At 39.5% G+C, this 16796-nt stretch overlaps 1 protein-coding gene and 1 long non-coding RNA gene across 2 annotated transcripts in view; one reads left to right on the top strand and one right to left on the bottom strand.

Moving 5' to 3' along the window:
* The window catches only part of LOC138979217 (uncharacterized), a 6199-nt gene extending 2017 nt beyond the window's left edge, over positions 1-4182 (bottom strand). Inside the window, exons 1-2 of the mRNA XM_070351994.1 lie at positions 4062-4182; positions 3576-3672 (exon numbers count right to left, since the gene is read on the bottom strand). Coding sequence (XP_070208095.1) covers positions 3576-3660 — 85 coding nt within the window. The 5' untranslated portion in view covers positions 3661-3672; positions 4062-4182. The remainder of the gene's footprint in view (positions 1-3575; positions 3673-4061) is intronic.
* LOC138978394 (uncharacterized) overlaps positions 1-16796 on the top strand; it is a 237124-nt gene that overhangs the window by 155992 nt on the left and 64336 nt on the right. The gene's annotated exons all lie outside the window — the stretch shown is intronic.

The raw sequence follows: 16796 nt of genomic DNA, 5'->3' as shown, positions 1-16796 counted from the left end.
GCGTAGTGGAGATTTATTATCTTGTAAATAATGAATTTTTATGTGAAACAATTCATTATTTGAGTAAATGATCAAGTGGTTAATAGAATATTGAAATAAAAGCTTTATTTTGTGGAAAAAATCAATGAAAAAAAAAGGTAATTCATTGTTATCAGTGTCTAGATAAATTAATTGTTTGTGTGTGATCTAAAACAAAAACAAAACATTATTTAACTAAATACACCAATGCAAACAAACAGAAACTCACATCATTTCTTAACAAACGGATTGCCATACCTATACGTTTCCGAGATGAACTGAATTTGTAAGTCGGGATTATTAATTTTGCTTCCGTTTTAAGTCACCCTGCTTCTCTCCGTCTGAAAGCTATGGTAACAGCGTCCATGGTATGGAGATAATAAACTATATTTCTATTTCATATGTTACGTAGATTTTCATTGGTCAATTGGGCAAAACTGGGCTCATTGCAAAAGTGATGTCGACGACATTTCCGTCGATATCAGTTTTGATATCGATGACTTCTTTATTGCTTCACTTCAGAAACAGAGACGCCTAAATTTGAAAACAATAACAAAAATATGACAATGTTGTTATCCCCGAATTTAGTTGAGCAAGTGACTAATTACTTTTTGAAAGAAAAGACATTTGAAAATACTGGAAAGTACAAGGAAAGAGTGAACGAAAAGAAATAACAATAAGAGGAAGGGATATGGAACAGCCCAAACTGAGTCTTTACAGTGAATACAAATTGTCATCATTTTCACGAGTTTTCATTCACAAACACCTGGGAAATAAATCTCATGTTCCCCATGCAATAAATCGAGGTGGTGAATGGGTTTGAGCTTTCAGGTGAAACGTGGATTGCAAAAGTAAAAGCCAATCAGGCTGATTGTTTGATGTGTGGAACCATCGCGGCTTTGGATTTGTGTTTCCGAGGACAACGATTGTAAGCATTCACTCTCAAAGACCCAGTCAATGTTGATAATTACCGCGGCGACTCATGGTCAATTTGCAACTGATCTCTGTAATCGCAAAATCCACAACGAAAAGTCATAAACACTTAAAAGAAAAGAAATATGCTCAACACTTACTGAACTCACAGGTATGATCGCAGCTCTGTACATGTTCAGACTGGAAGAAAAGCGTCAACAAGCTACGTTTGACGTCACATACAAGTTTGACGTGTTATCTCGTGCTACTGTGACGATGCTTTGTGGCCCGGAGTTGGATTCTAAAAATTCGTCTCCTTGTGGGATATTGTGCATTTTGTTGCACAACCAAAATGATGATAAAAACGATGTTCGGTGGCTTGTTGTCAGACCAGCATATCGCCTTTTGTCTCATATTTATCAACCGCGGCCTTCGGCCTTGGTCGATAAAGATGAAACAAAAGACGATATGGTCCCCTTGGACCAACAAAAAAGCTGGTCTGTCAACAAGCCACCAAACATCTTAAAATGTTCGGAGAAATTGCAACATATTTAACATTGACGGACTGTATGATGATACCTTTTGCTATTAATCTGTTTCGACTGTGATATCAAAATCGAGACCTGACCCACAGACATAGCATAAGATATCACCACACAGTCCGTCAATATTAAGTAAGAATACTGCAACAAAAGGAAAGGATGGAGGTAAGCCTTTACTATCTGAGACTTATTATTTCTGTGGAATATAATGCGTCGTGAAGTTCTGTCGCTTCAAATAAGGCCTACAGTACGCATAGCATAGGGGAAGGGCTCCTAATATGGACCGGCTTTTAATATGGACTACCTCCTGTTCTGACAAACTAACGGCGCTAGAGCACTAAAAACAATTTCATTCGCTGTATTCACCCTCTCTGGATAACTTGCACATGTCAAAACAGTTGCAGAAACACAAACCTCAAAACCGTTAGCCTTTTTCTCTTTTTTTACATTTAGTCAAGTTATGACAAAATGTTTTAACATCGAGGGGGGAATCGAGACGAGGGTTGTGGTGTATGTGTGTGTGTGTGTCTGTGTGTGTGTGTAGAGCGATTCAGACCAAACTACTGGACCGATCTTTATGAAATTTGACATGAAAGTTCCTGGGTATGAAATCCCCGAACGTTTTTTTCATTTTTTTTGATAAATGTCTTTGATGACGTCATATCCGGCTTTTCGTGAAAGTTGAGGCGGCACTGTCACGCTCTCATTTTTCAACCAAATTGATTGAAATTTTGGTCAAGGAATCTTCGACGAAGCCCAGACTTCGGTATTGCATTTCAGCGTGGTGGCTTAAAAATTAATTTATGACTTTGGTCATTAAAAATCTGAAAATTGTAAAAAAAAATAAAAATTTATAAAACGATCCAAATTTACGTTTATCTTATTCTCCATCATTTTCTGATTCCAAAAACATATAAATATGTTATATTTGGATTAAAAACAAGCTCTGAAAATTAAATATATAAAAATTATTATCAAAATTAAATTGTCGAAATCAATTTAAAAACACATTCATCTTATTTCTTGTCGGTTCCTGATTCCAAAAACATATAGATATGATATGTTTGGATTAAAAACACGCTCAGAAAGTTAAAACAAAGAGAGGTACAGAAAAGCGTGCTATCCTTCTTAGCGCAACTACTACCCCGCTCTTCTTGTCAATTTCACTGCCTTTGCCATGAGCGGTGGACTGACGATGCTACGAGTATACGGTCTTGCTGAAAAATGGCATTGCGTTCAGTTTCATTCTGTGAGTTCGACAGCTACTTGACTAAATGTTGTATTTTCGCCTTACGCGACTTGTTTTCACTTTTGGCAGCGTCCACTCTAAATTTGCCGCCTAAAACGGACTCGTTTCTGTCCACAGCCAAAGCTGTTATCACACAAAAATTGCTATTTATGACAGCTAAGACCGTATTTGTTACATTTTAGCAGTTTTGACCCCGAGTTTCTACTGCAAACAAAAATAATAGCAAAATCTCAAAGTATGTGTGAGTCCCCTAATATGGACCACCTTCAACAAATCGAAGAAATTAAAAGCAAAAGGTTATTTTCATTAATTCATTAAGAAGCTTGCTGAAAATAACCTATAACTAGCCCACGAGATTTCAAAAAAATATAACAAATAGTCTCCTTTTCGTAGAAGTTCATAATTTCACTTATTTTCACACTGTTTTTGATACGTTTCTTTAGTTTCCTGGTGTGCTTCAAATAATGCTCTCATCAGCCCGAAACAGATAAATCTAAAGCATCTTTTAATTAGTCTGACTTGTACACTAAGTTGTATTATGTTATTTTGAAGAATAGGGTGCTTTTTACGGTGATTCGTGAAGGCCGCTTTACTGGTCCATATTAGGAGCCTGGGCGCCTAATATGGACCATTTGTGATTTTTTCTGTATTTAATTTTTGCTGAAAATCTATCAAAGCTATTTTACTCTAATTAGGCCTGACAGTTAACCTAAGAGAGAAGGACTACCAAACACAACATGAAACTTCTTTGTAAGAAAACAAGCTAGTTATCAACATGAAACAAAAAGTGGTCCATATTAGGAGCCCTTCCCCTACTTCACAGTCAAACTTATGCTTCACATATCAAAACTTACGAAGGGGGTTGCCATGGTCAAAGTCAGGGCGGTGGACCTGTGCAAAAGCCACGGCAACCAGAGCGAGAAGGATGACGCACTTCATGATGACAATTGTCTGAAACAATGACGTCAGGACATGAAAAATGGTCCCTATTTTAATAATTGTGCAATTCAAAAAGTACACACACACGTATACATATACAAAACACACAAACCCGCGCATACATACACGCATGCGCGCACACACACACACACCGACACACACACACACACACACACACACACACACACACACATACACACACACACACACACACACACACACACACACCGCCTTGTCTTGCGCAATGTAGTTTATGTATCACCGACTTAAATGATGTAGCCACTAAACATAAAGACTAATAAGCTGTCTTCAGTTTTCAAATGAAGTGGAAGTGTAGATAGTAAACAAACACACATCTGTCTTCAAGCAAGTAAAAGTAAACGTCGTCGTGTGCAGCTTACCTTCTGTATCTTGTAGCTATTGGTCAGGAAATATGCCACTGGTTTGTTGAATAAATTCTCTGAACATTGCTACCAGTATATAAAGAAGTCAGTTCCATAGGTATACGCCCGGGAAAAAAGTAAGACCTTTGTGACGTCATTTTTTAGTCCAGGGGAGTAGTTTCCAGCCCAAGAACGTATATTTGTGTTATCAATGCTATCGTGTGTATACTCTGTATTTGGGCGAGACTTTCTATCGGCGTTTTCATTTTTTTAATATCATAAGCGATATCTGCCTATTTTTGTTGTTGTTCTTTTTACATTTAGTCAAGTTTTGACTGAATGTTTTAACATAGACGGGGAATCGAGACGAGGGTCGTGGTGTATGTATGTGTGTGTCTGTGTGTGTGTCTGTGTGTGTGTGATATATTATTTGTCGAGCGATTCAGACAAAACTACTGGAACGATCTTCATGAAACTTGACATGAGAGTTTCTGGGTCTAATATCCACACACTTTATTTTTCTTTTTTTCGATAAATGTCTTTGATGACGTCATATCCGGCTTTTTGTGATTGTTGAGGCGGCACTGTCGCGCCCTCATTTTTTTAACCAAATTGATCGAAATTTTGGTCAAGCAATGTTTGACTCAGTCCGGACTTTGGTATTGCATTTCAGCTCAGAAGCTTAACAATTATTTATATTAATTTGCTCATTAAAGTTGTCATTAAAAACGATTTTCTACTTACAGATTAAAAATGTATTGCATTGTATTCCTCGTTTTCTCCTGAATTCAAAAATATGTAGATATGTTATGTTTATTTTAAAAACGCGCTCAGAATTAAAGAAAATAGGTCGAGTATAATGTTCGCATGCTTTGCGGAGACGAGCGTGACCCGTCTCGGTGTTCGGGGAAGTTTAGCAGAGACTATTTGAATGTAGTGTCGGCGATGACTGATTTTTTGTGTGTGTTTATCTTGCAGCTTTTGATAGTGATACCTACAGATTGACTTAATGTGTTTATATCGCTTCACGCGACTTGTTTCCTTTTCTGAAAATCAAGGGCGCAGTACTTTACCTGTCCTATCCGCCTGGGTGTCAGCTGATTCGTACCTTGTTTGTTTGTGTGTCTCTACCCGCCTGCCTGCCATGCCTGTCTGTATGTCTGTCTGCATGCGTGCGTGGGTGTGTGCGTACGCGTGTGTGCGCGCGCGCCCGTGTGTGTGTGTGTGAGTGTGTGTGTGAGTGTGTGTGTGTGTGTGTGTGTGTGTGTGTCTGTGCATATAGCGTGTGTGCGTGCGCATGGGGGTGAGTGTTAGTGGGTTGGTGTGGGTGGGTGGGTCAGTGGTAGGTGTTTTTTTGTGAGGGTTGTGAGTGTTTGTCTGTCTGTCTGTGTGCATCTGTAAGTTTGTGTCTATCTGTGCCTGTGTGTCTGTGTGCTTGTCTGAATGTTGGTGTGTTTTGCTTGTGTTCGGGCGTGCCTGTGTGTATCTGTGCGCGCATACTTGGACGTGTTTTTTTTGTCAGGATGTAAGACGTATGTGTCTCAATGACGACAATTGAACTTTAAAAAAACCAGGTACAACAAGCATTATAATCATGTAGGTCACATTTACGTCTGAACATGCAGGTAAAGGGCATCGGCAAATGAAGAACCAACATTGCAACACCCACAAGATAAGACACAGACATCGGGACAATAGAACGTACGTATTGTCTACGCCTCAAAGCCCACATTCTGTCACTCGAATTGCGTACGTACTTCCACAGCCAATAAACATGTAGTGAATCGGACCAAACCCCCATTCTCGCCTATTTCTGAGTATAAAACTGTTATAATCTTTTTTTGTTCCAGACTGAAAGATAAGTACGTATTGTTTGCTCCTTGCCCTCACTCCAACACTCAAGGTACGTGGTGACTTGATCCCTGGTTTTTTGTGTGTGTGTGCGTGGTTAATTCAGCTTTTTTTCTATCCAACCCCGATCACCAACCACCCCCCCCCCACCACACACACACTTCTTTTCTTATTCTATGCTTCACTTAAGTATTTGTTTGTTTGTTTTTGTTTGTTTGTTTGTATATACTTTATTTTTTTAATTTTTTTTATTTGCTAGTTTTTAACACTGGACACATTTTTCTTTCTTTTCCTCTTTCTAGCTGTCTGTCTTTCTCTGTCTCTGTCTCTCTCTTTCTCTTTCTTTGTCTGTCTTTCTGTATCTCTCTCTCTTTCTCTCTCTCTCTCTCTCTCTCTCTCTCTCTTTCTCTCTCTCTCTCTCCCTCTCTCTCTCTCTCTTTCTCTCTCTCTCTCTCTCTCTCTCCCTCTCTCTCCCTCTATCTCTCTCTATCTCTCTTCCTTTTTTTTCTTGTTTTTATATTCAGTCAAGTTTTGACTAAATATTTTAACGTAGAGGGGGGAATCGAGACGAGGGTCGTGGTGTATGTGTGTGTGTGTGTGTGTGTGTGTGTCTGTGTGTGTGTGTAGAGCGATTCAGACTAAACTACTGGACCGATCTTTATGAAATTTGACATGAGAGTTCCTGGGTATGAAATCCCCATACGTTTTTTTCATTTTTTTGATAAATGTCTTTGATGACGTCATATCCGGCTTTTCGTGAAAGTTGAGGCGGCACTGTCACGCCCTCATTTTTCAACCAAATTGGTTGAAATTTTGGTCAAGTAATCTTCGACGAAGCCCGGGGTTCGGTATTGCATTTCAGCTTGGTGGCTTAAAAATTAATTAATGACTTTGGTCATTAAAAATCTGAAAATTGTAAAAAAAAATAAAAATTTATAAAACGATCCAAATTTACGTTTATCTTATTCTCCATCATTTGCTGATTCCAAAAACATATAAATATGTTATATTCGGATTAAAAACAAGCTCTGAAAATTAAATATATAAAAATTATTATCAAAATTAAATTGTCCAAATCAATTTAAAAACACTTTCATCTTATTCCTTGTCGGTTCCTGATTCCAAAAACATATAGATATGATATGTTTGGATTAAAAACACGCTCAGAAAGTTAAAACAAAGAGAGGTACAGAAAAGCGTGCTATCCTTCTTAGCGCAACTACTACCCCGCTCTTCTTGTCAATTTCACTGCCTTTGCCATGAGCGGTGGACTGACGATGCTACGAGTATACGGTCTTGCTGAAAAATGGCAGCTACTTGACTAAATATTGTATTTTCGCCTTACGCGACTTGTTTCTTTCTCTTTCTCTCTCTTAATAAGATCAAATAAAAACTAAAAATATTATTCCCCTTGTTTCAGACTCATCATGAAATTCGTCATCCTTCTCGGCCTGGTCGCTTTCGCTGCAGCACAGGGGGGTCACAACGCAAACACGGACCATGGCGACCCCCTGCGTAAGCTGGCTTTTACTCCATGTCGTGTTCTTGGAGGCACCCGGCCGGCCCCCTTCTCGTATATTTGTTTCCCCATCTCAGACGTGTCCATGGTCTTTACATTTGATAAGCATGTTTCCTCTTGGGCACGGTTACTTCTACTACTCAGTTAGTTTCCTCTCTTGTCCTTTCTGGGCTTGGCTATTGAAACTCTGTTCTTTCTGGTGTCCCTTCAACCCTCATCAGCCGCCTCCAGAAGGTTCACAACTGTGCCGGCTGGAGTTGTGCTGCGTAAGCGCAAAACACATCACGCTACACCTCTCCTCAAAAAGCTCCATTGGCTTCCGGTTGAGTGGAGTACACAATCGCATGTCTCTCTTTTCGGCACTTTGGCAACACCCTTCCCCCATATATATATATCTATCCTCAGTACTGCACATCTACGAACCCTCTCAAAACCGGCACGGTTGGCCTAGTGGTAAGGCGTCCGCCCCGTGATCGGGAGGTCGTGGGTTCGAACCCCGGCCGGGTCATACCTAAGACTTTAAAATTGGCAATCTAGTGGCTGCTCCGCCTGGCGTCTGGCATTATGGGGTTAGTGCTAGGACTGGTTGGTCCGGTGTCAGAATAATGTGACTTTATTATGTGCTGCGACTTCTGTCTTGTGTGTGGCGCACGTTATATGTCAAAGCAGCACCGCCCTGATATGGCCCTTCGTGGTCGGCTGGGCGTTAAAGGCACAGTAAGCCTCCCGTAAACCATCACAGAGCTCCCCGAGCGTCTGCATACAGTACAAGCATACTTCCATTTAAACGCTCACCGAACGGGAACATCCTGGCTGCTTTCTGTCGAGCGTGAGAAATTTTCAAAGAATTTATTTTCGTGGACTTGGCCCTGAAGAACAATGGCGCCTCGTTTTGGTGCTGGACGGCTGTTATGAATATCCCGGAAATCACGCCCGGACAGTAAGCCTCCCGTAAACCATCACAGATACTGTCAGGCTTTTACACACAGTACAAACACCCTTCCATTTGAACGCTCACCAAACGGGAACATCCTAGGTGCCCTACGTAAAGAGCGAGCAATTTTTAAAGAATTAATTTTGCAGATTGTCTCGAACACTGTTTGGACCCATCCTGAACTCAGGTCAAACATGAGTTACTTCCCTTAAACTGGCGACAGCCGTGGATCGATGATTATCAGAATGCTTTTGGACCGTGGTGCGTTTTTGCGCTAGACCTAACTTTTAAAATCTAGCTTGTTACACAAACATTCTTTAATCATAAAAGAATTCTTTTTTCATCAAGACAAGATCAGTGCAATTCGAAGTTGTGAAAGTTTGAAAAAAGAAAAGCCCGGAAGCATCAGGGTCACGCAATGGTCTTAGCAGACGACGGTTTATCAGTCAGTGCATATCGCCGTTCCTCTCAACAGTCAAAAGCCATCGCTAGAGTTCTTGTGAACCACAGCCGTTTGTTTCGTGCTTAAAAACGTGCTATTGTAAATAAGCTCACATCGAGTCGCATTCAAATAAGGCTAACTGACGACTACATTGTGAAAAAGGGAAACTGGATCACACGGGTTCACGATGGCTCACGATAAACCACGCAAAAATAAATTCTTTGAAAATTGTTCGCTCTTTACGGAGGGCACCTAGGATGTTCTCAATCGGTGAGTGTGTAAACGCCTGACCGTATCTGTGATGGTTTACGGGATGTTTACTGTGCCTTTAAGCAAACAAACAAACAAACAAACGAACCCTCTCGCTCCCTCAGGTCCAGCTCTGAAAAGCTCCTCAAACTATCAAAATTTAAACTGGGAACATATGGAAAGAAATCCGTTAAGTATCAAGCCCCTTCTGTTTTGGAATTCTCTGCCCGCTGACCTCCGCAGTTGCTCTTCCCTGTCACAAACAAAAAACACACGTTTTTCGCAAACATCTACCATAAATACACTTTCAAGCCTGGTCCGTTCTTGATGGTCATTTTTGCCTCATGTATGTGTGTTGCGCGCGCGTGCGCCCCCATGCGTGTGTGTGTATGTTTGGGATAATGTATTATAGTGCAATATATTGGGTGTGCATGTTAAAGATCCCACGATTGACAAAAGGGTCTTTCCTGGCAAAATTGCATAGGCATAGATAATAATGTCCATCAAAATACCCGTGTGACTTGGAATAAAGGCCGTGAAAGGTAAAGTTTCGCCTAACAGGCTTGAGGTTTGCTGGTCGATGTGAATGCGTTATATATTGTGTGTAAAAAATGTTTGTTTGTCTGTCTGTCTGTAAAAAATTCCATTTCACACGGCAGAAATTAGTATGTAAAGCGCGGAGAGCACAGTTAATTGTGGTTCGCGCTATATAAGCTCACCATAATAATAATAATAATAATACTATAGTGCGCGTGTGTGTGTGTGTGCGCGTGTGTATATTCATTTATATGTCTGTGATTGCACTGTAAAGAATGAAATGTCATAGTTTATTTTTTCCTAAAATGATTGTACAGCGCTTTGAGCAGGGTTTAAACCCTGGATACATGCGCTTTATAAATATTATGCATTATTATTTAAGTTATTGAGACATCCCAGTGCACTAAGGGATTTATAGAGCAAATCGAGAAAATTCATTATTGAACGAAGCGCATAGCGCTGAGTTCAATAATTATTTTCGAGATTTGCTCTATAAATCCCTTAGTGCACTGGGATTGTTTCAATAACGATATTGTCAGTACCGCCATAGAAAAAAGAAGATTCCAAACGCACATTTTGCAACGCGCATTTGAATAGGCATAACTGTGTGGTCAGGTCGTGTACAGTAAAGATCTACTTTTGTGTGGGGTGTCTCAAGTGTGTCGTGCTTTCGTCACACGCATTTTAATTTCTGTTGGTAAATTCCAGTGTAGCGTTAATCTGAACAGTGATGATCTTTCAGAGAGACCTCATTTGAACTCGGAGAAAGGACTGTGCTCTTCATTATTTGCGATTCGAAACCTCCAGTCGAGCTTCGACGGATTGACTGTGCGGAGTGACTCCCCTTGAATTGACTCAAAGCGGGACTCGACGGTTCGCACATTTTCAAAACAAATGTGGCATATTTCTCGTGTTGTATCTTCACTCATCGGGGAGTCTGATACTAAATATGAACGGTAAGAATGCTCTGAACCCTACACGTATTATATCCCCATCGTTTTTTCGTTCACATTTGCCCAACATGTTAATTTGCTGAGCGGGGTTAATGTCGTCTGCTACTGTGCTAGGCTACCTGTATTTCTGTGTAGTCTGCTACAGAGTCGATCGAGTCAGTCTTCCAAACTGGTCTAGCTGGTACGTTATCGGAATAACACTTGTGTTTTCTGTTAGCCGCTGGGAATTGTATACTAACTCATCATTTGGTAATGTGGATGATAAGCTACATACATGCCACTAACACGGCATATGAGAAGAATCTATGCAAGTCGGCGAAAATTAGATGAAACACAGCGGCTTCTATTTTTAGATCACTGGCACTGGCACAGGCACATGCAATCTGTCAGAAAAAAACCCACTTCTGCTTTAATTGAGAAGCAGGGAATTTATGGTCATTTGGTATTGTGGAGAATATAAGCTACATGTCATTAATTAATTCTGAGGATGAGAGCACAGTCTCGCTTAGGCAAAGGGCGGAAGAATACGCTCTGTGGAAAAGTTAGCGCACTCCAAGAGTGCGCTAACAGTTTTAGCGCATCGCCATTAGCCAATCAACTGGTTCACATCAGTCATGTGACACCAGTACTTACTGACAATTATTATTATTATTAGTATTATTATTAGTAGTAGTATTAGTATTAGTATTATTATCCAAGCGGAGCGCGGGCGAAGCCCGCGCGTAGCGAGGTAGTTTTTTTTTTCATCTCCCAGCACTGAAATTTTTTTTGCCAAGTGGTGTCTGTCTGTGAACATTGTTCTAGAATTCATCTTTTAGCACAATATTAGCGACACTGTTTGGACAATTCTATTAAAATTAGGCGTACAAACTGATTTTGTTTCGGGGAATCCTCTCAGAGGATCAGAATTTTCATATAATATCATCGGAAGCTGTTACAACAGGAAAATGTGAAACTTTTGTCACTTTTTAACATGGAATTTCATCTTTGAGCGTTTCAAGCGGACTTTAATAAAATAGTTATTTGCGAATTAAGCAGCGGAAGACACTCACCGGTTCAACATGTGTATGGTCATTAAACCTCAAAACATTTCAGTAAGTGGTTTAGACAAACACCTCCGACATGTGAGGGTGACTGGTTTGTAGCTGAAGAGTTTTTTTCTAAAGTGTGTTCTAAATACAAATGACGTACTGGTAATGATGTAATGAGTTGTTCTAATCTTGTTCTTGGAACTCTTGCTGTTCCAAGCTTGTTCTTAGCAAGTCTTGGTGACGAGAACAAAGACTATCAATGAAATCTTTAGAAATAACCTCTGACAACGACGACGATGACGACGACGACGACGATAACAACAACAACAACAAATGACATCGACGACGACGACGACAACAACAACAACAACAACAACAACAACAACAACAACAACAACAACAACAACAAAAACAACAACACGAGAACAACAACAATCACGACAACGAACATGACAACAACAACACCAACAACTACGACGACAACTACAACGACTGGGTTATGATGACATCACCAATGATTTATCAAATGTTCAGTGTCAAGGCTGTTAAAAAATCGTTAAATCCTATTTCTTCACTGATTCTTATGAAATTTTAAAGGTAGGTTTGTTGTCCCCAACTTATTTTCACTCCATACTTTTCCAGAAGAAAAACATAATTTTGGCAGTTAAAAACCGTTAAATTTCAATTCTTCACCGATATTTATGAAATTTTGTGGGTAGGTTCGTTGTCCCCAACTGATTTTCACTCTATACTTTTCCAGAAGAAAGACATAATTTTGGCAGTTAAAAAACGTTAAATTTCAATTCTTCACCTATCTTTATGAAATTTAGTGGGTGGGTCCGTTGTCCCAAACTGAATTTTAAGACATACTTTTCCAGACAAAAAAACTTATTTTTGGCAGTTAAAAACCGTTAAATCTCAATTCTTCATCGATATTTATGAAATTTTGTGGGTAGGTTCGTTGTCCCCAACTGATTTTCACTCCATACTTTTCCAGAAGAAAAACATAATTTTGGCAGTTAAAAACCGTTACATTTAAATTTTCACCTATCTTTATGAAATTTAGTGGGTGGGTCCGTTGTCCCAAACTGAATTTCAAGACAAACTATTCCAGTCAAAAAAACTTATTTTTGGCAGTTAAAAACCGTTAAGTCTCAATTCTACACCGATATTTATGACATTTTGTGGGTAGGTTTGTTGTCAGATTTGACATGATGGCAGAATTGAAAGTGTGAGATATCCTGATGTTTCACAATTTATGCTGCATAATTCAGCCCCATAGGCGCTTGAATTTTAGGTGGAGTTGGATTTTTTTTCAGCCCAAACCAGTAACCCCCACATGGTTTTCATGTCCCTTTCTGAGAGACTTCAAGAAGTTTCAATTTGACGTCATGATTAGCCTGCCGCATTAGCAAGTATGAAAACACGTCATCGATGACACATTTTAAGACAGAGAGAGAGAGAGAGAGAGAGAGAGAATCATGTACACACAGATGGACGACTTCGCTTGGGGTATGTACTGCCCGGCAGTACACATCTACTTTATTATTATTATTATAATTTAGGAATAAGATGAAATTATCCAAGCGGAGCGCGGGCGAAGCCCGCGCGTAGCGAGGTAGTTTTTTTTTTCATCTCCCAGCACTGAAATTTTTTTTGCCAAGTGGTGTCTGTCTGGACATTGTTCTAGAATTCATCTTTTAGCACAATATTAGCGACACTGTTTGGACAATTCTATTAAAATTAGGCGTACAAACTGATTTTGTTTCGGGGAATCCTCTCAGAGGATCAGAATTTTCATATAATATCATCGGAAGCTGTTACAACGGGAAAATGTGAAACTTTTGTCACTTTTTAACATGGAATTTCATCTTTGAGCGTTTCAAGCGGACTTTAATAAAATAGTTATTTGCGAATTAAGCAGCGGAAGACACTCACCGGTTCAACATGTGTATGGTCATTAAACCTCAAAACATTTCAGTAAGTGGTTTAGACAAACACCTCCGCCATGTGAGGGTGACTGGTTTGTAGCTGAAGAGTTTTTTTCTAAAGTGTGTTCTAAATACAAATGACGTACTGGTAATGATGTAATGAGTTGTTCTAATCTTGTTCTTGGAACTCTTGCTGTTCCAAGCTTGTTCTTAGCAAGTCTTGGTGACGAGAACAAAGACTATCAATGGAATCTTTAGAAATAACCTCTGACAACGACGACGATGACGACGACGACGACGATAACAACAACAACAACAAATGACATCGACGACGACGACGACGACAACAACAACAACAACAACAACAACAACAACAACAAAAACAACAACACGAGAACAACAACAATCACGACAACGAACATGACAACAACAACACCAACAACTACGACGACAACTACAACGACTGGGTTATGATGACATCACCAATGATTTAAAGGCCGTTAAAAAATCGTTAAATCCTATTTCTTCACTGATTCTTATGAAATTTTAAAGGTAGGTTTGTTGTCCCCAACTTATTTTCACTCCATACTTTTCCAGAAGAAAAACATAATTTTGGCAGTTAAAAACCGTTAAATTTCAATTCTTCACCGATATTTATGAAATTTTGTGGGTAGGTTCGTTGTCCCCAACTGATTTTCACTCTATACTTTTCCAGAAGAAAGACATAATTTTGGCAGTTAAAAAACGTTAAATTTCAATTCTTCACCTATCTTTATGAAATTTAGTGGGTGGGTCCGTTGTCCCAAACTGAATTTTAAGACATACTTTTCCAGACAAAAAACCTTATTTTTGGCAGTTAAAAACCGTTAAATCTCAATTCTTCATCGATATTTATGAAATTTTGTGGGTAGGTTCGTTGTCCCCAACTGATTTTCACTCCATACTTTTCCAGAAGAAAAACATAATTTTGGCAGTTAAAAACCGTTACATTTAAATTTTCACCTATCTTTATGAAATTTAGTGGGTGGGTCCGTTGTCCCAAACTGAATTTCAAGACAAACTATTCCAGTCAAAAAAACTTATTTTTGGCAGTTAAAAACCGTTAAGTCTCAATTCTACACCGATATTTATGACATTTTGTGGGTAGGTTTGTTGTCAGATTTGACATGATGGCAGAATTGAAAGTGTGAGATATCCTGATGTTTCACAATTTATGCTGCATAATTCAGCCCCATAGGCGCTTGAATTTTAGGTGGAGTTGGGTTTTTTTTCAGCCCAAACCAGTAACCCCCGCATGGTTTTCATGTCCCTTTCTGCAAACACTGTACATAAGGAAGACGTGGAACTTGCGAAGAAAATGCGAAAAAGTGTTTGTGGGTTATCGTCCCTAGTCACATGCTGACGGCGAAAACAAAATGGCGGATCGCGTAGGTACCGATCGCGTGCGAGGTGGTGGTAAATTGTGCTCGGCTTTTTGTTGCAAGAACGCCCGTTACAAACAGAGCTGCTTCGGGAAAACTTTCCACAAGTTCCCTAAAGAAGAAAAAAGGTGGGTTGTGCAGTGATTATTTCATCAGGTTTACCTTCTTCAGAATGAGAATGCAATGGCTCGAGTCAACTCACTCAGATAAGCCAACTGTCTCTGGGCATTTTTGTCTGCTATGATACTACAGTATTTATAGAACTAATATGCAAATGAAATATTACAAACATAGCATGGATCGGTTCATCCTGAGATTTCTGTACTAGCTGTACTATGTACGCGTGTGTCTGCGTGTGTACCTGTGTGTGCATGTGTACACTGTACTTACGACTGTGAGTGTGAGTCAGCAGTCAGTACAAAACAACAGTTTACACTTGATGACAAACTACCCGTGGGCATATTTGCTGAAATCTTTATCAAACCTTGCTTACGGGAAAACTACAGTACAAAGGTACATCACTCATCCGTTTTGCGTTCAGGCAGAGCGTTAGATTTAGACTGAAGATCTGATTTATTTTTTGTCTTTCCTTTTTGCTTAGTTTAACAATAACATTGTTGTTTTTATTGTCAAACTAGGTGCAGAATATGGATGCAATTCACAAGGCGAGAGGACTTTGAAAAGCTGCAGCCAGCTGATGTTCAAGGTCTCAAGCTTTGTACTGATCACTTTGAGGCCAACCAGTAAAACAATCCTGCAGAGAGGATCACTTGTGTGGAATGCTGTCCCGACATTGTTTGCAGTGCCCAATCCACCACCGAAGGTTATTTATTTATTGGTTTTAGGTTTTTGCAAACCAATGAAGCACACTATTAAATGCAGGTTGAGTAATGACAAGTTTGAGGCTGATGTAAGAATTGAAAAAAAACAGCATTGTTCCCATCAAATAATGCCTGTTTGCATTTAGCGCAAAAAAATGATAAGGCCAACAAAAAAAAGTTACTTATTTTGGATCGACGTCTTGATTATGATGATATGATGAACTTATTTTGCCAAAAAACAGCCCCAAATGGCAAAAAAAGTATAGGGTCGGCGTCAACAACAAAAAAGTTGTATGTTTCTGGTCACCTGACCCTACCTATGTTTTCCCGACGACCCTAGACTTTTATTTTGCATTTTCAAAAATAAAAGGGGTATTCGAAAATCAATTGTTTTCCTGTTTTTCAACAAAATAAGTTAAAAAGATGGTTTAAAAAAAAAAGTTTAGAAAAAAAATCTCCACCTTTAGTCATGTTAGGCCACAAAAAAAGTCTGTTTAAGGTAACATAGGCCCCCCAAAAATAGCGTCGGTAGGTCGGCTTTTTATTTTTGTATTTTAGCCATCTGAATATTTTAATTTCATTTTTTAATGCCCCAAAAAAGTCTAGGGCCGGTGGGAAAAAAATAGGGTCGGTCCGGATACTGTAAACAGATTATTTTTTGTTTTGCCTTACCAGAAACATACCCTTTTTTGTGTGGCCTAAGACCAATGCCATGAAATTGGGAGAATTGTTTCATTGTGACTGGGTGTTGGTTGTGAGTTTGTCAGTTAAAGAGCTGTGCATTTGCAGGTTGCTAGTGGGAGGAAGCCACCATCGCAAAGGGTAGCTACAAATGAAGCCAGCACCGACCTGTCGCCTGATGCACAAATTGTTCAACCAGGTAAGAGATTTTTAACCATGAAGAACACGTACCTGACATCAAAAAATGTTTAAACCCATCCATTACATAGTTGATAATTGCTGTATAGGGTGACGGGCGCTGTGGCGGGGTGGTAAGACGTCGGTCTATTAACTCGGAAGGTCGAGGGTTCGAATCCCGGTCGCGGCCGCCTGGTGGGTTAAGT

Source organism: Littorina saxatilis, linkage group LG10, assembly GCF_037325665.1.
Source record: "Littorina saxatilis isolate snail1 linkage group LG10, US_GU_Lsax_2.0, whole genome shotgun sequence".
Taxonomy (NCBI): Eukaryota; Metazoa; Mollusca; class Gastropoda; order Littorinimorpha; family Littorinidae; genus Littorina; species Littorina saxatilis.
The sequence above is the reverse complement of the archived record's forward strand: the minus strand, read 5'-3'. Positions and strand labels throughout refer to the sequence as shown.